Below are 23,055 nucleotides of genomic sequence, written 5' to 3' on the forward strand. Positions count from 1 at the left end.
TTTTCTCATTTTTCTAACTTGATCTAAGTGATTATGTGTTTTAATAATGTAATTGGGTTTTATAGCTCTTAAGTCTGTCTGTGATTTAACTGCTTTTTTTATAACTTAGCTTTTTAGTGTACATGCAGTTTTTCTCATGCAGTTTTCTTCACATGGGAAACAATTCAATATAATGGCCTCTTTCTTAGTGTATGTTTAGGCACCTTTACATTGCACATTCCTTGCCAGATGGACAATAAATGTAGCTTGGTCCTCTGAATATCTTACTGCTATTTTTGCAGCTCATAAATATGCAACTGGTAGACAATAAATACTCTGCAGCCAGTTTGTAGAGTTCACCAAACCCTAGGTGACAAGTGCTATGCCTGCCATAGTCACTGATATACCAGGTGGAACTAAAGGCAGCAGGAGCAAATTTCAGATCACCTGTTTGTAGCTGCTGCCACAGACTGCACAGTTTGTACTGCCTCCCTCACTGTACAGTGTCTCCAGCAATACTGGACCATCATGTCCCCAGCACAGAAACCTGTTCCCATTCCAGTCTTCATTCCTCACTCTCATGTACTAAATGCTGAGTGATTTTCAGTTTATAATTTCAACAATGCCCGTCTTTAGTCAGGCATTCCTATGCAGGACATCAGTACAGTAATTTACAGTGAAAGCATGAGCTTTGGTATGTCACTGCAACATTTCCACTTCTGAAGAAGGAAGCTGTTGGGGCAGCAGACAAGTACTGAAGACTTGGTTGAATCCAGGAGATGTTTTGAGGTCCATGTCTGAACATGGAAATCTTCTGCTGATGCTATTGAAATTAATGCACAGCTCATGGCTCCAGAATTGGCCAGCTGCCCCGTTGAGCAGGGCAGGAAAGAAATGGGTTATGGCTGGCAAAGGACAATTTTACTGCCACAGTAACGATCTTTGCACCTTTGACTTCCAATTGCTTTGGCATCCTCCTTCTCTTTTATTTTCCTGCCCATCTCCATGTGTCAGTCTGGTGATTGGTCTTCAAATAGAAAGAGCTGAATAGAAGAAGCAAAGGGGCTGGACGGGAGCAGCAGACATCTTATTGCAGTCTAAATTAACTGCTGCAATGTGTGGTAATTCCACACATGAGGCTCAAATCCTTATGTCCAAATAAAGCTGCTCTTTTTGAAAACTATTCATATAGCAAAGAGGGATATGCCCCACTGGGTGACCCTGAGATGGGCCATTTCTTTCCTGGTACAAGGTTTGTCTTGCTCAGAATCTGTGCAAGCTAAGGGAATTCACTGTGCTGGTTTTCAGCATAAGCATCAATATTTACTTTATTCAAGTAAAGGGTTGTGACCTTTTAACCACAGCGCAATTGCTTGCAACTTCTGACTACAACTTGAGAAGTGTGACTGTGTCCTCTGTGGGCTGTACTTCATCTGGTGGCATTGTTTTTATATTTTGGACTGACCCTTCCATACTGTTACTCTGGTTTGTTAAATCCTTACTGTTATCTCTTACCAAGAATGGTAAGTAGCACATTAAACACAGACAATTTCAGTCAGATCTAAGAAGGTTTTGGAGACACCTTATTTTCTTCAGGGATCTGTGAAAAGAAGGTGGAAGGGAGATGGAAAATTTATGTATTGAGAGATTCAGTGTCAGCATTAGTTAGTTCTGTATCCATGTATACCAAATAAGTAGTTTTATCTAGATAGGAAATCAAATTCAGGTAACTACTAACAGAGTACACTGGCCCCCTTTATCCATTGTCTCAGGAAGGAAAGAAAAGGGAAGAGGGAAAAGGGAAAAGGAGACCATTCTCACTCCCTGCTTCAAATAATACTTGAGTATTTAATATTTCACATTTCATATTAAGTGAAAGAGTTCCCAGAGGAAGATATCAGGGATACTTTATAATTAAACTGCTTTAAAATTAAACTGGCAGGAAGCAGATTCAAATCCTAGCACTCATTATACCTGGATGGTGAACCCATGTTTAGGATACTTACTGAAAGAAGGAGGTGAAAAAACCTCACTTCTAGGAAGGATGGATTATGGATAAAAACTGCAACAAGGACTTGCAAGAGAGGCTGACCAAGTTCCCTGCTCCCATTGGAGCCCTTTATCAGCTTGGCAGACAGGGGTCTTGGAGACAAGACTCTGGTGTCCCCAGGGGAAAAAAGAGGATGCTAACTGGGACCTCTACCTCCTGTGTGAGCATCCTTGTTCCTGCCACTGGGCCCATTTTTGAAGAACCGTCTTACCTTATTTTCAGGTACTCCCATTACTGTCTGTTTCTTCGTGTATTTTCCTCAGAGTGGCATGAAACAGGTTGTGTGAATCATGATGCAGTGGCAGGGTGGCTGTTTATATTTTCATTTTAGCAAGAAGAATGAAAGAATATGTATTTTGAAGTGATCTGCAAGAAGTTTTCCTGGCCTTTTCAGCTCACCTATAAAATTAAAGAAAGAAAAAATATACAGTGCCATTTCTAATACTACAGTCTTTCAAAGCTTTTTCTGCATCTGCAAATATTTATCTTTGTTGCACTTGAAATTAAAAGTAATAATGATATGGCTCAGTGTGCGTGATGGTAGATTTATTTTTTCTCCTCAGCCTTTAAGTTTTGAGAGCAAGAAAAGCTACACCTTGAAGGTAGAGGGTGCCAACCCTCACCTGGAAATGCGGTTCCTGAACCTGGGTCCCTTCCGTGACACCACCACCGTCCACATCAGTGTGGAGGATGTGGATGAACCTCCTGTGTTTGAGCCCAGCATCTACTTTGTGGAAGTGCCCGAGGATGTGGAGATTGGAACCACCATACAGATCATTTCTGCCAGGGACCCAGACGTGACCAACAACTCCATCAGGTCTGTCCTCTCTTTGTGTGTTGTCCCACGAGCACTCCTTAATACATCTGGTTGGTGGGGCAGTGGTGGGTGAGAGGGACTCTCTCTTTCCAGCCAGTAGCAGTCATCAATGGGTTTGGCAAACCAGACCTCACACGCTGAGGGCTCTGTCAAAGCGATGCAGGAGCTCCCCCTGTTCTGTGGTGTGGAGGACATCAGCATCAAGCCTTGCAATGGGCCAGTCAGGCATGTCCTGGCATTACAAACAAGCCCCAGAATCTTGCCTCTGTTGGCACAAAACCTGACAGCATCGCTGAGAACCCACTGCCATCCTGATGGCAAGGGGATCAACTTGCTTGTCCTTTTTCCCCCTTCTCTTTCAAAGCTTGCCCTTGTCAACAAGCTCAAACACACAGCTACTTTTGGAGCAGATTAATTAATATCCGAGAACTGTTAAATTATCTAGTATCTGGTGAAAGATGCAAAGCTAGATATTCCCATAAGGAGGTAAGAAAGGTAAAGGTGCATTTACAGCCATGGGAGCTTCATAGCTGCAACTCAGCAAGGAGCCAAAGGAGCAGATTTGTGTGATCATAGCACTCTTTTCCATAGCCCCATTTATCAGAGGAGGCTGCACTTCTCCAAGGCCAGCCCACACAGAAATGTTCACTACCTGCAGTAGCAACTAGTGCAGGCACTTTGATTATCCCAGCAGGTTGGCTGCTCCTCTCATCTGAGAGTTTTAGGTGTTGAGCTGCTGTTTGACTACCCATGCACTGGCCCTGCTTCTGAGATGCCTGTGTTCAGGAACAGTCCTGGGAAATACAGGAGGGAGTTGAAACATTGAGTATTAGGATTTTTTGAAGAAAGTAAAATCTAAATGGGGAATTCTGTGGGCTTCAGCTAGAAGATCTGAGCAGACACAAATCCTGTTCTTTTTAATGGTATTGCATTTTGTGTTGCTGGTCTAATTATTTTTTTCATCTCTGCTACTTTAATATACCTATCTTTTCTGCCTACATTATAAGGTTATCATACTTCTCATGACATTGCCTCAAATTCCTCAGTAAAACTATTATACTGTCTGCATCACAATTTCATTACCCTAAACTTCTTTCCACTTGCATCCTATTTTGCTGATTACTGTCTGGCATTATCCAAACCCTGCAATGCAAACAGTTCTCTGCTAATCTGCTTAAAATAATATAAGAATAATTCTGAGGACTATCAGAGGGTAGAATTGATCATTGTTATTTTTAATGAGTTTTTTTCTTAGTTTTTTTCAGAGTTTTGCAGTGACTGCCCTTGATGAACAACACTCTATAAACCACAGAATCCATCAACAAAGATACATTAAAAAAAAAAAGTTGTAAATATGCACAGACTCTTTTGTAACTCTGTTCTTTGACAACTTCCTTCCTCTTTTCTCCCCACCTTCCTCCTTTTCCACTGCCCTTTCTTCCCTCATTCCTTCCCTTCTTTTCTCCCATCTGGAGGTAAAGAAACAGATTTAAAAAGTAAGACTAAATACCATTTGCTATCTAAAATGCAGATAGCAAGAATTAGTTCTTGCCTCTTCTGTGGTCTCCTCCATTCATTCCAACTCTATGCAGTATCAGTCTGGCAATGTTTTAAGCTGAATTCACATAGGGCAAGGCAAGCTAAGAAAGACATTGATCCCAAATACTTACTATGTTGCACAAGCTGAAATTCATCTGAAATTTAAACAGTGATCTGGCTCAAATCCTCACTTTCCCAGCATCCAGTGCCTGGCTTCCACACTGAAATTCTGATGGCTGGAAATATGCCATGATTGTTGTTAAATGATTCAGGAAGATTATCTAAATAGTACAATGGAAACAAGTGTGCAGGAGCAGGTGCACTTAAAAAGAGAACTTAGCTGGAGAATCTAGAAAAAGATCCACCTGTGCCTCCTGACACTGGTGCTTAATTCTGAACCACTAATCACAAGGCTGTAGTCAATTCCAGATACTCATTGGCCTTAAAATGTCAGAGAGAAATTATTTTTATAGCCCCCATGCAAGAATAATTATTATACCAAAATATAGGAACACTCATTGTCTAAATTAATCAAATGCCTGAGAAATCTTTTTTTTGATGAAGAGTTAGGAAGGACTGGGAAGGAAAGGGATACAAACCTGCCAGCCCTTCCTCTTTGATTGTTCTGAAAAAGTGTAAAAGAAATTCCCAACAACATATCTCAATAGTGTTTTATATCCTGGTTTAATAAGTCCCTATATAAAGAAAAGGCTGTCATGCTTGTTCCAGTGAACGCATTCATGCTGAAAGGAGAAAATTCAGAAGAATGAGCCCTGTTCAGTGTCTGTTGTGACTAATGCTTTCAATTCCCATCCACTCTGATGAAAGCACCAACAAAAAGGACAGAAAGTCTGGTCTCTGTTCTAGGCTGTGACATTTACCTAGGCCTGTGTGTGGCTTTGGCCAAAGTGTTCCTTACCACGCTAACAGTCAGCTGGGAAGGCAGCTTGCACAAAGTGCCTTTAAGAGCAAGGCGATGCCTGTGAAGGATACTGAGTATTTTACCCACCCTGAGAAATCGTCCCTCTGACTGAGTACTGCAGTGACCTCTGCCCATCAGCTGCTTCCCTGGCCAGGTTTCCTGGCCTGCAGGCACCACCACAATCCCCCATCCACAGGTGCAGGAAGCTGGTTCCCAGCACTGAACTGACACGACATTGGTCAGGAAGGTTCAGTAATTAGGATGAATCAGCTTCACAGAGGGAGCTGTTTTTCTGTCTGGATGCTGTGAGAAAGCCACGCATCATCCCCCTTGTGCTGACACAGCCCCATCAGTAGCATGCTTCAGGATGCAGGTGGAGTTTATTCCCCTTAAGAAGGAGACAATACAGAAGAGCAAGGAAGGGAATGGTTCCTCCTCATCAACCTAGGTGCTCAGAGAATGAGCTGATCTGAAGCCGTTTTCATCCTGTCTGAATTTGCCTAGGGACAGGGCATAATTATTTCTCTTAGAAAAAGAAATTATACTCCTCACTGGCAGATTTTCTCTGTAAAGCAGATGTTCCTGCACTGATCTGTGCCTTACTTTGAGGCTTCTTCCTCTAAATCTTCCTGTCTTCCAGCTGCATTCAAGTACTAACTGTTAAATGCCATTAGCCACATGAACTTTTTCCAGCATCTCACTCTGGAGCTATGCAAGTCAAAGGAGCACATAACTAGGTTGTGGAAGAATGTGAATCTGCTTCGTACAACACTGTCCCCATTGCTGGGATACTTTGGTGGCTGTAACACACAGTTTTCACAAGGGTTGCGTAATATTTTTCGTATGTGCTCTTGCAGATACTCGATTGACAGGAGCAGTGATCCGGGACGGTTCTTTTATGTCGACATAACATCAGGAGCACTGATGACTGCAAGGCCTCTTGACCGGGAGGACATTTCTTGGCACAACATCACTGTGTTGGCCATGGAGCTGAGTAAGGAGAATGCAGACTGAACATAGATTAAAGAGACACAGTAGACAAAGCAGGCTGAGAGACCTGAATTCAAAGTTCACATATTGTTATGCACTGAGTGGGAAGGCGCATTAAGTGAATTGCTCCTCTGACATCAACCAGCAAATGCTGCATTTTATTTATTTTTTGGTGCTCATTTTCACAGGGTGGTGGGAGGAATAGAGGATGGCAATTAAAGGCGGAGTCCTTCTTTTTCAATTCATTAGCATTCCAGGGATTTATTTCAAACTCTTTCTGATGTGTTTCTGGCAGAGTCCTCTCACTTCAGAAAGCCAAGGCAGCTAAAGAAAATACTGCAAAGGCTGCACAGCTGTTAGAGCTCCCAGTCCTGCCTGGGAGGATTGAGTGGTGCAGGGATGGGTAGGCAGCAGTGATCCTACACTGCTAGGTCACTAGTTGAAATCTGCTCTGGTTCAGCAGCAAGTAAATGACATCGCCATCTGCTTGCTACATAAATAATTTGGGCTAGAGTGCTTTGGGATCTTCGAGTAAGCTGAACTCATTATGCTTTTGGGTTTTACAATGAGCTAAAACTCAGCTCAGGATTCATCTGTGCTGGGTATTTTTCAAGGCTGTGAGAAGAAGGAGATGCTCATTCCATTGTGTCAGTATGAAAAATTTTGCTGAGTTTGAAATGCTCACAGATGTGAGCTTCACAAATGAGCTTCAGATATATAAGCAAATAAAAGGTTCACCTAGTCTTCACCTGAAATTCCTTTGGTTCACATAGCTTTTGCTCAGGATCTCAGTTCATCTGTGAGGGGCAGCAGCTTTTCTGTAGCTTGGTGCCAATAGCTGAGTCATTCCTTGTGCCTCAGAAAGCTTCCTGCACATCTAGGCTGTGCCAGAGATATGCTGCACTTTGAGAGGAACAAAGTTTCAACAAGCTTGCCCAAATTGCAATCGGCCAGCTTGAAAGCAGGGGGAATATTTCACAAGAGTTGGAGTGACTCTGCCACATATTTGCAGGCTGTTCCAGCACGATGCCTTTCTGTGCCCTTTTAATTAGTGAAAGTGGTTGAGACAATGGGATTTCACCCCCATTTATTTTGACACTACTTTTATTTTCAGCCACCAGTGGCCATTGCAATACTATGAGTCTGTAAAAGCTGCTGCTGTGCCAGAACTTGAGGGTGAGAGCAATAGGAAAGCATGTCTTCCTTTGGTTTCCTTTCCATCAATCCTCTGTCAGTTTTGCTCTGCTCATGTGCAGCACATTATTTTAATTTTGTGAATAGTTTCAAAAATTTCATAGTTCTGCACTCCTGAATAAGGTCCCTAATGCTAAAGGTTAGATCAATTATTTCTAAGAGTGTGAATGCAGGTATTCATCTGCCACAACAACAAGTGTGTCAGCAAGATGTATGTATGCATATGTGGGAAGCTGAAGGATTACATTACAAATTAGAGAGAAACAATATAGTCTGAGTATTATCTCAATGACACAATGCAACACATGTTGTGGACTACAGTACTCTGAACATTTAAGAAAATTCCAGAGTTTATGTAAACTCTCTATTGTTTATATGAATATATCATTTCTTGCTATAAATGGAGATATATTTGGAGATAAATGTACAACATGCTATAGCTAAAAAGAAGATGAGAATAGTAATATTAAAGAATTTTCTTGATTTTTTCACCTCTTCTGATCCCTTTAACATTTTTTTTCTTTCTGATTACAGTTTCATTTTGTCATTAAATAAGGGTGAGGAAAGGATTATTTGGGGCAGACAAGAACAGTAAGAAAACAAATTATTCTGTAGCCACTTAATTTGGAATTTGTGAAGATATGTGAAAAGATGTACAGATTTACTGACAAAGAAAGCTAATGGACCAGTGGGACAGAAACATTTCAAATGATGTCATGCAGAATGTAAAATTTTCATTGTAATTTTAAGCTTCACTGAAAGCTTTTCTGTACAATTTCATGTGTTATTACATTTTAAACCCCTCTGTAAAAAGTGTCAAAGACTTGACACTATTTTTGAGTTCAAGGAACATAAATTTTGAGCAAAAGCATTTCTGAACTAGAGATAGAAAATGCCATTTTTAACAAGTTCTAAATAACAAGTCTATCCTTAAAACAGTACCTTTCCTAATTCCTGCCACCAGTAGGGAGGCTCAACAAACAGTATTGCCCAGTTGAAAGGCAATTAAAAAAAAAAGGGGGCATTGTCTAAAACTTTTGCTGTAGAAATAGTTCATTGGACTGAACCAGGTTGATGTCTTTTACAGAATTGTTTTGTTTGTAAAATATGTGATTAGATGAGAAGCCAGGCTAGAGAGAGAGCAGCATTTGCAGCTTCACTCTGAGTCACACAATACCCAGGTCACCATAGTTCCCAATGGGAAAATGTGATTTAACACAAGCCAGTAATGGATAACCTGATTTACCTCTTGAGCGTAGTGAGGAGCAGCCTCTTCCCCTTCCCACATATTGCCTTTCCTTACATTAAACCTTTTTCTTCCAGATAACCCCTCACAGGTGGGCAGCGTCTCTGTGACAGTGAAAGTCCTGGATGTGAACGATAATGCGCCGGAGTTTGCAAGATTTTATGAAGCTTTTGTTTGTGAAAATGCCAAAGCAGGCCAGGTGAGAAATGCTTGTACCACCAGGGGTTGGGAAGGGTATGCTGTCCTACATGGAGGCAGCATGCCAGGAATGGTGAGTGTTGGAAAGAGGGCTCAGCTACTCACATGTTTCATTTAACTCTTATCAGCAGCTGTCTGTGCTTCATTCCAAAGGCAAGCATATCCCGCTGGAAGGAGCATCACATATAGTACCTCTTTTGTTTCTCTCACATTTCTTTTATTCTCCCAAAGTAGATTCTAGGCTCACTGGACAATATATTTCATAGCTGAAATAAAGCCTTCCCTTAGGCATGTGCCAGCAGGCAAACAGCCAGTGTGTCCTGTAGCAGCATCAAAGAGAGGAGAAGTGTTATGAGAAGTGCCACAGAACCAGCTCAGGCCACGTGTGACAGACAAGGCTTACTACTAAATGTTTTAACAGCCTTAAGCACACCTGGACTTATAGGAGGTGGACATAACTTACTACATCAGGTTCAAAGGGGTGCCCAGCAGAATATGTTCTGCTGTGAACTGGAGATGACAGAGAGTCAAAAGCAACACGAGGCTTCCCATTACACACACTCTAAAGGAGTAGCTTCAAGCAAGCGGTGAAGACTCTGCTCCTCTCGCTTCCAAAACCCCATCAAAGCCCTTGAGCAAGGTCACCAGTGCCAGAGACAGGTGTGAACTTTCCCTGGCTGGACCTGCTGCAAGCTCTGCTGCTGATTTATTGTGGGGAGCCTCTTCTTGCTCCACCACCAGGGTCCACGGTGGGGACTGGTGCCTCCTCATGCAAAGCTGACTAGAATAAATAACATTTAAACACATAGACACACCTCTCGTGATCTGTGAAGGAAAAATGATGCAAGTAGTATCACTGTGTGTTTGCTGAAGCTTCTCTCAGCTGTGTGAAACAGAATGAAAAAGCTGCTCACTGCTGGGGTAACTGTCCTTACAACTAGCATATAGAGGATATTTTCATCTCACCAGTTTACAGAGCTTCTTAGTAATATAGGCAATAGAAATCATTGCCTAGACCTTTTTTTCTGGTTTTAAAGGATGAGTGTCCTAGGTAATAAGCTGTTTAACTTCAATATTATTATGAATACTAATGTGGACTACTTCTTTCAGCAGAGAACACTAAATTCTATTGCCACATTTTAAAAAGTTCTGAAATCAGTTTTAAGGTGGTGAAAGAGCCTTTATGGGTCTGGCATTTGCCTTTGAATCACAAAATAACTTTCAAATTTAAAAAAATCCAGGTGAAGATTTATTTCTTGTCCAAAAAGATGCCTGAATGTTTATTCAGACAGTGCTCATTGTGCTTCAAGCTGTTAAACCTACTTTACAAAGCCTGTATAAAAGAAGTAACAAATCTCTTTCTGGATTTAGCATTGTCTTAGTTTCTTTAGTTTGGTGTTATTTATTGCATATGCATTCTGCATGGTTAGCTTTTCTCTCATTTCCACTGACATCTTGGGCAGAATTTTATTGATTTAAAACTAAAAGAGTGGCAAAATAATCAACTTGAAGTCCTTTTCTACCTGCGTAATGAAGCTGAAAGTGAGTATGAGCTCTCTTACAAGCTCTCTAATGCACAATGAATCTTCTGAAAAACCTGGGCCCCAAAAGACAAAAAGAAATGTGCAGCAGAAGATAGGGATGCATGACAGGAAAGCATCTGTTATTTGAGGTAAACTGAATATCTCCTCCTTTGTTTAAAAGTGATGTGAATGACCACAGCAAAATAGATGACCCCTGCAAGCTTTTGAGTCTCTTCTTGAGAGAAGATTGTACCTCTGGAAAGCAATTTTATTTAAATGCTCCAGTTGCTTATATTTATAGATATAAAATACATGTTATCAGTTTGATTGTTTGTTTATATTAAAAATATTTTGCTTCTCACCCGTTTCTACTTTTCTCTTGTGTTTTGTAGCTGATTCAAACAGTGAGTGCCATCGACAGGGATGACCCACAGGAGGGTCAGCACTTCTACTACAGCCTGGCTCCAGAGGCAGCCAACAACCCAAACTTTACTCTAAGGGACAATCAAGGTAATCAGAGTGGACACAGACAGTTAGCTACTCTAATTCTAATGCCTGAGTTGGACTTGAGAAGCTGTGACTTACAGTGTGACAAGACTGCCATTTCAAATAATACCAAGTGACACCTGTTCCTTAAAGGCAATAATAAAATGACATATTACTTAATACACTTGAAGGTTATATGATATTTTCTTCTCTATAAATATTCTCTAGCAATGGGTCCCTTTTTCTTTTTCGAGGAAATGTGCCAGTGTTTTGTGCAAATTCAGGTCTTTTGGTCAGGCTGCAGGCATCTCGGATTATCGGAGTGGAAATTGCATTTGCTCAAAAGGAGATGCTTAAAGGTAGGATAGTAACTGGAACTAGAAGACAAATCTGAAGGGAATTACATTGCTCTTTTTTTATTTTATTTTTACTCTTCATGTTTTCTCCCAGGCACAGAAAAAAGGAAGGTTTTTGTACTGTTCCAGTCTTTTCCCCCAAGCACTTTCTTCTTTCTCCTTGCACATCCTCATTTCCCTAGAGAAAGAGGGAAGTAGGGAGGACTTGCAGAGCCTTGGGGAGGTAACTTGGTGTACAGCTAAAGGTCTGTGTAAGATGACCTAAGTAGAAACTGAAACACCAGTTTCTGGCATTTGAGCATTCTAACCAGTGGAATTTGATTCTTTTGGGAAATCTTTGGTGGTTTTGGAGCCTGCAGGAAAGTCCTGCCACAGCAGGCCTCTGCATGACTGCTGTTGATAGATGATCTCCATGGGCAGACAAAGTCTAAAATCAGGTCCACACCAGCCTTCATTAGGAAAGAGGGATGACCTTGAGTGACCTGGTGTAGAGCTTGGAAAGTCTTGAGGGGCTGGGTTTCAGTATAAGTTTAGTGTGTAAAGTACCACAAATCAGCAAGCAATTTCAGAATAAATGGGGAGAAAGACTGGCCAGCTGCAGCGTCTATGGCCAGCCTCCAAGCCCAGCCTTGCTCCCACACATGCCTGCTTGTCACACTGACTTCCATAAGCCCCTGTCTGGGCCTCTCCAGGCACATGAAAGAGCAACAGAAAGGTTTATAAAGAATCCCATACATTCACTAACCAAACATGTCTTAAAACATGGTACTTGCACTGTCTGGAGCTCTCATCCACAGCATGCTAATGCTCTTTCATCCCAAAAGCATTTTTTTCTATAGTGTCCCTGAAGACTCCTCACACAATTTCTTACATTTTTATCTCCTTCTTTCTCTCCTTGTCTTTTTTATTTGTGAGTATATATTGCCAAAATAAATGAACAAATATAACACAACTATTGCTAAAGCATTTGGCAAAGCAAGCTCATTTCATCCTCAAGGCATTGTTCTAAAAAATGAAATTTGCAAAACTCCCAGCATCAGATGCACTTTTTCTGTCTCAGGCCATACTTGCAATAATTTATAGTGACAGGAGTGACTGAATGGCTGTGCCTCCCACTCTCTATAAAATATCAGTTTTCCATATTTATATACAAGAAGCTTAGGGTACTATTAGTTACTCATTTGAAATAAAAATGTTAAGTATCAAACCACTGACTATTTGAATGATCCACATAGTAAACCATAGCATAAGAAGAATATTAAGCTATTAGAGAGAATCCAAAAGGAGGGCCATGAGGATGGTGAAGGGTTTTAGGGGAAGCTGTACAAGGTGCAGCTGGGGTCACCTGGTCTGTTTATCCTGGAGTTGACTGAGGGAAGACCTCATTGCAGTCTATAGTTTCCTTGTGAGGGGAAGTAGAGGGACAGGTACTGATCTCTTCTCTCTGGTGACCAGTGACAGGACTTGACAAAACAGCATGAGACTAAAAGTCAGGGAAGGTTTAGGTTGGATATGAGGAAGAGGTTTTTCTCCCAGAGGCTGTATGAGCACTGGAAAGGCTCCCCAGGGACGTGGTCACAGCACCAAACCTGTCTCAGTTCAAGAAGCACTTGGGAAAATCTCTCAGGCACACAGTGTGACTCTTGGTATATCCTCTGCAGGGCCAGGAGCTGGACTCAATTATCCTGAAGGGTCCCTTACAACACAGCATATTCTATGATTCTATGATTAAGGGTTTATTTACTGCCTCAGCAATTTGGAGAGCAGTAGTCATTTCAGTAAAAATAATTTATGCTTATATTTTCATCTAGGGGCCACTAAGAGCTATATAAATCATGTAACTTGGGCACAGAGGGGGTAGCTATACTGTTTGTCACAGGGTGGCTAGACAAGAAACAGAACACACTTTGCTAGTCACAGCCTGTGCCCATAAACACGAGCCAGGAATGCTTCCCAGGCTGCGGGAAGGCGCTGTGAAGATTAGCAATTGTGCTGATTACTTGGTTGTCCAATATAGCAGTAAGAGAAACTGCAAGACGTGTAGCTTTCTTGGCAACAATTAAAACCTTGATTTATACTGAGCAACAGATAGATCACTGTTTGCATTCTGATGAGCTGTTTTACATTTTTTTTTTGGCCCTTGTAATTTTAGTCTCTGAGAACTTCTTCAGTCTATTCATTCTTTGCATATCTTCAGCAGACAGAGAAATCCTATTGTTCTCCTTTATAGATGGGAATCTGGGGCAAGGAGAAATTAAGCTACTTACATGCTGGGTTCTCTTTGAGTTCAGTAAAATCTGTGAGAAATAGACATGTTAAGTAGCTGCAACAATCTGGGCACAAATGGTTTTCTCAAGGCCTTATAGGATAAATGTGATGAAGCAGGGAATTGAGCTGGAGTCTCACATCTCTTTGATGTCTGCTGTAGAGCACTGGCAAGCCATCCTCCTTCCAACTTCTTCCAGGTGAGACTAGGCTGGGAATAACTTAGAAAGAGAGGCTTGCTGTAGTAATGAGCAACAAAATAAACTTACTGCATCTATAGATTAAACTGTGAGCTGATCTTCGGTTGAACCTTAATCACCACCCTCCATCTTTGGGAACCAGGAACTGTTGAAGACAGAAGCCTTTTATAATAGGTGCTGAATCAGGATCTGTCATACCACCACCAGGCCTGGTGTCTTGGCAATCCTTTGCATTACAATTAAATTTGTCCTGGGAAAAATTTTTAGCTATTTCTGCCTTCCCTAAATCTGTGGTCTACTTCACACATGTAAGCAGTGAGCTGAAAATCCTCAAGGAAAGATGTGACTCTTTCCCCAACCCAGTCATGTCTAGATTGCCTGCTTCCTTGTGTTCCTTCTCCCACTCCTGGTGGAATATTTCTTTATATTATTCCTAGCTCTTCATAATTACTGCAATAGTTTTTAAAGTCTAACAGAATTGTCAGGCTAACCATCCCCAGTTCTTCTGCAGGTGCATGCAGAAAGAAACCAAGCCTTTCTTGCAAGAAGAGCGGTGGTTATTAGCTCTGATCTCAAGGTCAGGACCTACACAGTGGTTAATTCCCCTGACCTCTCCAGAGAGGTACATCATTTCTGGTGAGGCAGAAAACTGCAGGAAGATGGTGCTCCATGGCTTGTTCTCACGACCACATGAAGACACCAGCCTGCACACATATGGGAAGTTCAGTTTTCACACAAATGGAACCAGCCATGCTGCAATCTTCAGCATCTCTACTCAGTGCTGGAGCTAAGGACTGCCATCCAGCCTCTACGAGCCAAAGGTGCTGTGCTGGAAGCTGAGAGAAAAAATATTGTTCATTCTTATCAAGCCTGTTCTTTTTTTTTTAACATAATAAGGCTTTCTTGTCCTCACAAGCCCTCTGCTCTTGACAGCTGGGGCTTAGCAGATATCAAATTTGGAATAAAATTGTGTATTCCAGTTTCCGCCATGCTACATCATATTCCAGCACATCCTTCACACTGTGCTAGCACGTCAAATCACATTGGCTTTTGATGAGTCACACAACAAGCTTTGGCACCAATGTATTTCAGTTGCAGAGTAACAGGTAGAACAATTCTTTAGGGATGATTTGGATGCCTGCCTAGGACAAAGCAAAATGAAACAAAAGGCCCAGAATCTAATGCTGGGAGTTACAATGAGAATTTAATTACCAAGAACGTTTAAGACCTGGATGATATGGTCAGGCCATCACAGCAGAAGTTATATATACATATATATCTTTCAATATTAGATTATAGAAACTTGGTTTTGGCCTGAAAAAAGAATGGTTAAAAACCCTTGAGATCTCTCACTAGCTGATTTTGCACAGCTTCTGTCAGGTTCACTGCCTGTGACTTCTTTTGCAGGCAAAGTATGACCAGCTCAGAATAATTAATCTTTTTTTCCCTCACAAAAAGCAATTTTACGTGAAATGAAGGTTTGCTGTCACCTGAATAGAAGTTTGTGACTTCTATTGTAAGTCAGTTTAAAGAAAGTTAATCTCTCACCCAGGAAAGAGAAATACATCCAAATTACTCCAGTTAGGGTGACTCAAATATTTTCATTGACACAGCATAAAGGCAGGCACTTTGCAACTTTCTGCCTTTGGGATGCTTTTCCTCATGCCAAAATTGGCCCAGTGATGAAAAGATGTGATATTAATAGCTGTGGAGCACATATGGAGGGCACATAAACAGCCCAAGACAGAGAAAGCACTTGTATGTTCCCCAGGAGAGAGAAGGGGAAGGTTTGAGTAGGCAAGAGCTCCTGTCCACAGCACTCCCTTTGCCCAGGAGCCACGGGAAACACAGAGGTACTGCTCTCTGATGAGTTTTGGGACACATTCCTGAATCATGGAGTCATTTAAGTTGAAAAAGTCCTCCAAAATCATTGAGTCCAACTGTTAATCTAATACTGCCGAGTCCCCCACTATACCATGGCCCTAAGTGCCCCATCTACATATCTTTTGAATGTCCCCAGAGATGGTGACTCAAACACTTCCCTGGACAGCCTTTTCCAATGCCTGACGATCCATTCAGTGAAGAAATTTTTCCTAATATCCAAGCCTCCCATGGCACAACTTGAGACCATGTCCTCTTGTCCTATTGTTTTTTCCTAGGAAGAGACCTACCTATGTCTGTCCATACCCACTGCACATACTCAGAGCTGCATTGTATGTCAAAGGTGAAATCAGTAAACACTGACACATAATCAGTTTTAAGCAACTTTGGGATTTCATCTTGCACCTGGTGGTTTTTCCTCAAAGCTCCAGCTCTTGAGACCACATGATTTAACAAGACACTACAATTTCACTATATATTTGCATGCAGACATGCAGCACACTTCAGAATTGTATGGTTTTGGAGTAAAAGCTTGAAATGTCATTGACGTGCAAGAAAAAAGACCCTGAGATTCTTTTTAAAAACATGTCACAAATTTAAATTGCCCTCACAAACTGTGGAACCTGCCATCTCACTACTTAGGTGTGCCTGTACTCTCTGATGGCATAAGATTAGAAGCACAGAGTTTGTAACTTGGGCCATAGTTTAAGTCCAGGAGACAAGTTTGGTTAGTCAAGCTTGAGTTTGCCTATATTCCATAGTTGGCTATATATGAAGCTCCCGACTTCCCTTCAAAAAGCCATCAAATCATTTTTGGTGTCCAGACTAAAGGAGATCATATAGCTGAATTTATCTGCATGTAACCTGAGTCTCTATGCTGAAAAAAAATCACCCAAGATTTAAATCTTAGCAGTGAATGGACAGAGCAATAATAAAGAAATTGAACACTTCTATGTTAATATTTTAGGTTTTTTCAGAGTCTACTTGTGATCAGAAGGTTTCTTGCCTTTTCCAGGAAGCAGTCCCATTGTGCCAATCCATCTGGGACAGCTGATGAGCATCCTGCATTTTCAAGCACAGCAAATGTACATTAGTAACAACCTGGAGATGCAGATGGCCAGACTGTGTGACCTCTTTTGAACCAAGAGAACAGGAAATAAAACTAAGTAGTAAAAGAAACTGCATGAAGATCATTTCCCAAAAAATGCCACAGCATCAGTGCACAGAATCAGAGCTTGTAGGTTTGCCAAAGAGAAAAAGTACCTGTGCTCCCCAGTAAACTTTCCTGGCCTGAGCAGACCTGTTTGTAAGAAAGGACAATTTTCATGCAAGTTCCTTTATTCTCTTTGGTCAGCAGATCACACTGCAGACATTCAGTCCTGCGCTTTCTAAAAGTCTCTGAGGCTACAAGGCTCAAATTCAGCACTGAAAAAAATCAACACTCATCTCCAAAGACTTTTGCTTTGGCATCCTGAGATGAGAATTGAGAACAAGCTGCTCCTGAATCCATTTTTCACTTTTTTTACACTTTTTTAAATTAGGAAACTTGGTGCACATACTGAGGAACTTGAGGGAGGAGATAGACAGGAATTCAAATGCCACTGGTAAATGTTGACATTTAAAAAGGCATGTTGAATATGAAGGAAATAGCCCCAAAGGTAGGAATTTCCCTTGAAATGGCCAACAGCAACTGACTGTTAGGTCACTCTTTTACTATTTTTGTCAGCAGCATTATTTTGATTCCTTTCGATTTTAGTTCTTATAAAAAACAAGCAGTCACACTAAATGAAGCAGAATGGTCAAATCAAAGCAGAATAATTCTGACAATGATACAAAACATTCTGGCTTTTTGCCATGGCAGAAGTACTAAAGAAATTGCATGTACTTCACAGAAAAGAAATGTTTAGTTGCAAATTTTCAACTCTCTGCTGCTTTGGGATAGCAAGCTGGGTTTTCTGCTTTGTCCCCTTGTTGCCTCAAGCAGGTGATCATGCCACGTATCAAAAACCACAGAGTACCATAACATGTCCACAAAGGTTATATGCCAGCATCTCCAAAATGGTGGCAGCATCTGAGACCTAGAAAAGCTGCTGAGCATATGCAAACAGGAACAACAAGTTGTCTTCAATTGCTCATTTCTGTCTTGCTCTTTGAAAGCTCTCCTAGCTAAATCTGAACACTATGAGTTTGCTCTGGGCATCTTGTATCAGAAGGGGTAAAGGTAACTCCTAAGTTGTGTATACCTCTCAGGTTTGGATCTATGGCCCGAGAAGATACTGGAAGAGGGGGAGGAGAACCAAAATTATTAGTGATGAACTGATTTAAAAAAAGAAAAGAGAAGAAAAAATGGATGTGGGTCTAAGGCTGATTTTTTTAACATTCTTTCTCTGCTGCATGTATTTGCTATGCATATAAGCTGTTCTCTCCGTTTTTTTCCTCTCCTAGACAATACAGCATGGATTTTGACAAGGCGCTCTGGCTTCAGACAAAACGAGCAGAACATCTTTTACCTGCCCATCCTGATCAGTGACAATGGGCGCCCGGTGCTGAGCAGCACAGGCACGCTGACCGTGCACGTGTGCAGCTGCGATGACGAGGGCATGGTGATGTCCTGCAACGCCGAGGCCTACGTGCTCCCTGTCAGCCTAAGCCGAGGGGCGCTCATTGCCATCCTCGCCTGCATCTTTGTCCTGCTGGGTAAAGCTTTCACTTCTTCCTGGGAGGGACAGACTTTTCGGCCAGGGTGCTGATCCACCAAAGGTCTAGGACCCAAACACACCCACAGCCACACATCCACACATCTGTGTATACGTGTACATGTAGATTCATGCATGCCTAAAAGGCCCATTCAAGGACCCCATGGTGTAGTCAGCTGCGTATGGCTTCAGGATCTGGACTGTAGGAATGGGGGAAAAATATGGCCTGCAAATATTTCTGCCAGATGCTCAAAGTGCTACAGTGTCTGACATGGCCGTGCTTTCCTGCAAGGGTAGGGCAGTGGGAAGTATTGAGAGCTGTGGCTTGGGGCAGGTTAGTTTCTCATCCTGATCTACAGGAAACAGTAGTCATAAGCCTAGTTCCATTTCTTGTCTTTCTCTTGGAGAGAGATATCCCCACCTCCATTCCTTTTCCTTGAGACTCTGCATTTAAATGGTGCCTATGCTGCAGTAAAGGGGCTGAGGGTCTTGCATGAGTTTTGTCTCCACAATTAAATTTCATGCTTTCCTTGCCCAGACATCCTTTGTTCCCTGTTAGCTGTTGGTATCAAAAGAACTTCAGTTCCCTTGTTCATGCTCTCAAATCATGCGATATTAGTTCAAAACACACATTCTCTGAAATTTCAGGGGACCCAATTTGAGGAACAGTGTAGTAAGATGCAGGAAAAATTCTTTAAAAGTGCCTCAATTCTGGCTCTTCAAAGGAGCCTAGATACATCAGCTCGAAATTTCAGTATCCAAAATCTTTGCTGAGTTCTAACTCTGGAAATAGTCACCAAGTGATGGCACATTTTCGATAGCAAAGGGCTCTGGTGCCTGTATGACCACTTCTCCCCATGCTAATAAGCACAGCGAGGGCGAGGAGCACCAGCACTGCAGCATTGCAGGAGGCTTGCAGATAAACAAAAAATTCCTTACAGCAGACTAAGGGGCTACCTCTGCATTTTGCTGTGTAGGCAGACATATCACCGTGTTGCCTTAGGACCATCCATCTCTGTCACATGCGGTGGCCAGCCTGAGACGCATCCCCAAAGCAGGCTGCAAAACCCAGGCACAGAGCAGAAAACAAAATATCTCTATGGCACTATGCTGCTGCAGATAAACTGTTACTGACCTCTGAGCTGGCTAGCTTAAAAGTGGCAAGCACCACTGGATATACACGTCCTAAGTGTCAACAGGAGCTAAGAGTTCAGGTGAGAAAGGGGACACATTAGCAGGACATCAAGCTACCAGTTTTGACTGGGGAGCCAGAGAGAAGGAGATTTCTACATCCCCCAGCTTGCAAACACCACAGCTCTTTAAATCCAACGGGCTAGTTGGGCTCACCCAGGGGAAAGCAAGGCAGAGGAAAGTCTAAAGCCCTGGCAAAATCCGTGTCCTTGCTGACAGCCCCATGTCTTGCTTGGCTCCCACAGTGTTGGTGCTCCTCATCCTCTCCATGCGGCGCCAGCGGAAGCAGCCGTACATCATCGACGAGGAGGAGAACATCCATGAGAACATTGTCAGGTATGATGACGAGGGCGGCGGGGAGGAGGACACGGAGGCCTTCGACATTGCTGCCATGTGGAACCCACGGGAGGCCCAGCTGGTGGTGAAGAACCGGCAGGACATGCTCCCTGAAATAGAGAGCCTCTCCCGATACGTGCCTCAGGCGTGCGTCATGGACAACAACGTCCACAACTACGTGCTCGCCAAGCTCTACGAAGCTGACATGGACCTGTGGGCGCCTCCCTTTGACTCCCTCCAGACCTACATGTTTGAAGGGAATGGCTCGGTGGCGGAGTCGCTCAGCTCCTTACAGTCCGTGACGACAGACTCAGACCAGAGCTACGACTACCTGACGGACTGGGGGCCGCGCTTCAAGAAGCTGGCTGAGATGTACGGGGCCACAGACAGCAGCGGGGCTCTGTGGTAACAGAAGAGGGATGGCAGAGGGCTTTCCACGTGAAACGGTGTCCAGTTCGGTCCATTCTCATCAGATGCTTCCGTGGACTTGGGTGAGGCCTCATAAAAAAATAGCAATACAGTGCTTGGATGAGAATGGGAAGAAGGGTGTGAATGAAAGTCTCTCTGGATCAGCTTTACTCAGTTAAATTAAGTCACATTTTGAAACTATGAGAAACAGAATGAAGAAAGTTTTTTCCTGGTTCTTACAGCAAAATTGGAGAGCTCCACAGCGTTGCTCTCTCTCTCTCTCTCGTCTCTCTCTCTTCCTTTCTCTCCCCTTTGTACACGGCAGCTTACTGAGCTCTATACATCAGGGTTCAAAGATCTATAAACTCCAACTGTAATCTCCAACTCACTGAGAAGTTGTCACCACAGAAGAGTTGCTTCCCACTGGTCATTTCTTTCCCCATTAAAACAGAATAGAATTGCTTGCTAACAAGAGAAAAAATCCACAAAGCAGAAAATTGAAACCAGAGGGCTCCTTGTAAACTAAACTCCTCCCTCTGCTGCTAACAGAGCTCTTTTTTAATCCTTTAGAAACAAGGCTGAGGTTGGGGTTTTTTTTCCACGTGACTGAGAGGGCTGGGGAAGAGGCTTTGAATTTCTGCTCTAGTTTAGTGGCTGATCTGTGAGTCACTGGCGTTAACACTAATCCATCTCCTATCAAGTTTGTGTAAATTTATTCTTGACTCTTTAAAACCATGACTCTGCTAAACTGCTCAGAACAAAACCAGAAAATCTGCCTCTTTTGCACTGTAGATGTCTCTTCCATGTGCCAAATGTGAAGATTAGATTCTACCAATGAAAGCCAAATAAATTTTAAAATAAGAAAAAGCTATATTTGGTAACTACATGGGTTAGATGGGCTTTCCTAATCTGTGTGAGGTCAATCCAAGGGATGTTTACATACTGTAGATAACCTACTTGAACAAATGCAGTATTATAGACGAATAAATGGATGTAAGAAAATTACATGTATAAGTTTTGTATATTTGTTAATTTTGGTAATAAATATGATGTACTGCATCCAGTACAGTACCTTAGCACCTCTTTTAATAAAAGTTAAACAGAAGGAAAGTCTGATGGCAATTTATTGACTACTTTGCACACAGCAGTTAGAGCTTATCTACAGCTTGACATGCCTTGAGCATCAAGAAAAAATGTTTCATCAGCATTGTGTCAAGGAGACAAGGCTTCAGTTTGCAGAATCCAGCAGATTGTCTGCTTCTTTTATCATTGTTCACTTGGACATTGCCCTTAGCATTGAATCAGCCCAAGTACAGCCCACCAGACTAGTTACTTTTCTAATCTAATCATGCTGAAGTCAAAAGAAAGTCTTGCCTGATTTTTTTGAAACATTAAGGCTGGGGCATTGGTAGGCTTGGAAATCAGTTACACGTCACTGACAGAGTATCATGCCTTCAGAGCCATGACAGACTAAGATAAAATATCTATTTATTCTCACTCTGCAGTCAGTTTTGCTCCTGGGTTGTCTCTTGTTTGCGTGTGTTAATGTGAAGAGCTAGGGAAATTACACTAACACAAGTTTCATGGAAAGTGGCAAAAGGCCTCTGAAAGCAAAACAGTCTGCAATGGAATTTGCATGTTTATTTCTTGCTAAGGACTCTTTACCCCTCCAGTTGCCCAAAAAATAGATGTGCACACATAACCACCCAGTCACCACACTTTTACTATGGGCATGCCGTGCTCAGTTCCTGTTGCAGATGTGCACAAAACATTGCAGTCTCTCCTTTATTAATCTTAGGTTGTACCAATTTAAGGCAGAAGCCTTGTTTCCATAGACTCATAAAATGTCATGCATCCCTAGAGAGCCATGCACCCACCAAGGAAGAAAGGTTTTAGTGACTTCTTGCTTGTTAATCTGATGTGATGAAAATCTGGGCCTTCACAAACATAATATGCCAAGGTTCTGCTTATCAGCTGAACGTGATTTACACCATTACAGAAAGAGAACTGATAATTATTTGATAGTGATTCTTTTACTCATACCGTAGCACTCACCCTCACGTGTCATATTGATTTTAAAACATTAAACTAGAACTGCAGCCATCATGATCAAGGAAGTAGTCTAAAGGATACAAAGCTGCTGTTGACAATCTGAGGGCTTCCTTGCCTCCTGCCACCGCAGATACCACAGAACACAGGCAGGAGGACATCTATTCCACCACTTCCCTGTCTGATCTAAACATTAGTTTTACATATTTTAAGCAGATGCCTCTTTCTTCTTAAAGTCCCAACTGTTAAAGCTCTGTAACCTTTCTAGGCAGTCTTTCTAGGCATCAGTACACTCATTGCTGAAAGCCTTCCAGGGGAAGTATAAGGCATGTACCCTTTGCCATATAAGCTTGTAATGCACACAGATGACCTTGTCCCTCCACAGAGCTATGATTTGGTATTTTCAGACCATTACTGTCTCTCCCAGTCGTCACAGTCTACAGTAACAAAAAAAGCCTCTAGATTGTTCTTCATATCTTGATTCCATGATGGTTTAAATCTCCTATCATAGGCAGAGTGGGAGGATGGGGTGTAAAAGTACAGTCCAGCATCACACAGCCTTCAGCCTCCTGCATTTACTGAGAGTTATCCCAGGACAAGCTGCCTCATGGTCTGTTTTGACTCCACAGAAGCTTCCAGATGTGGTCTCTGCAAGACAGGCTGTGCAGCAGCCAGGAGCAGCTTCCCAGGGTGTGTATCCCCCATTATTATGGAAAGACCAGCAGCCCT

The 23,055-nt window shown here is 42.2% G+C and overlaps 1 protein-coding gene across 1 annotated transcript in view; it reads left to right on the forward strand.

Moving 5' to 3' along the window:
* The window catches only part of CDH20 (cadherin 20), a 119,807-nt gene extending 98,464 nt beyond the window's left edge, over positions 1 to 21,343 (forward strand). Inside the window, exons 7-12 of the mRNA XM_041475889.1 lie at positions 2,593 to 2,846; positions 6,165 to 6,301; positions 8,815 to 8,936; positions 10,851 to 10,968; positions 18,092 to 18,343; positions 19,779 to 21,343. Of these exons, the coding sequence (XP_041331823.1) occupies positions 2,593 to 2,846; positions 6,165 to 6,301; positions 8,815 to 8,936; positions 10,851 to 10,968; positions 18,092 to 18,343; positions 19,779 to 20,278 (1,383 nt within the window). The 3' untranslated portion in view covers positions 20,279 to 21,343. The remainder of the gene's footprint in view (positions 1 to 2,592; positions 2,847 to 6,164; positions 6,302 to 8,814; positions 8,937 to 10,850; positions 10,969 to 18,091; positions 18,344 to 19,778) is intronic.
* The last annotated feature ends 1,712 nt before the right edge of the window (positions 21,344 to 23,055 follow it).

This window comes from Pyrgilauda ruficollis, unplaced genomic scaffold (assembly GCF_017590135.1).
Source record: "Pyrgilauda ruficollis isolate IOZ18807 unplaced genomic scaffold, ASM1759013v1 scaffold37, whole genome shotgun sequence".
NCBI lineage: Eukaryota > Metazoa > Chordata > Aves > Passeriformes > Passeridae > Pyrgilauda > Pyrgilauda ruficollis.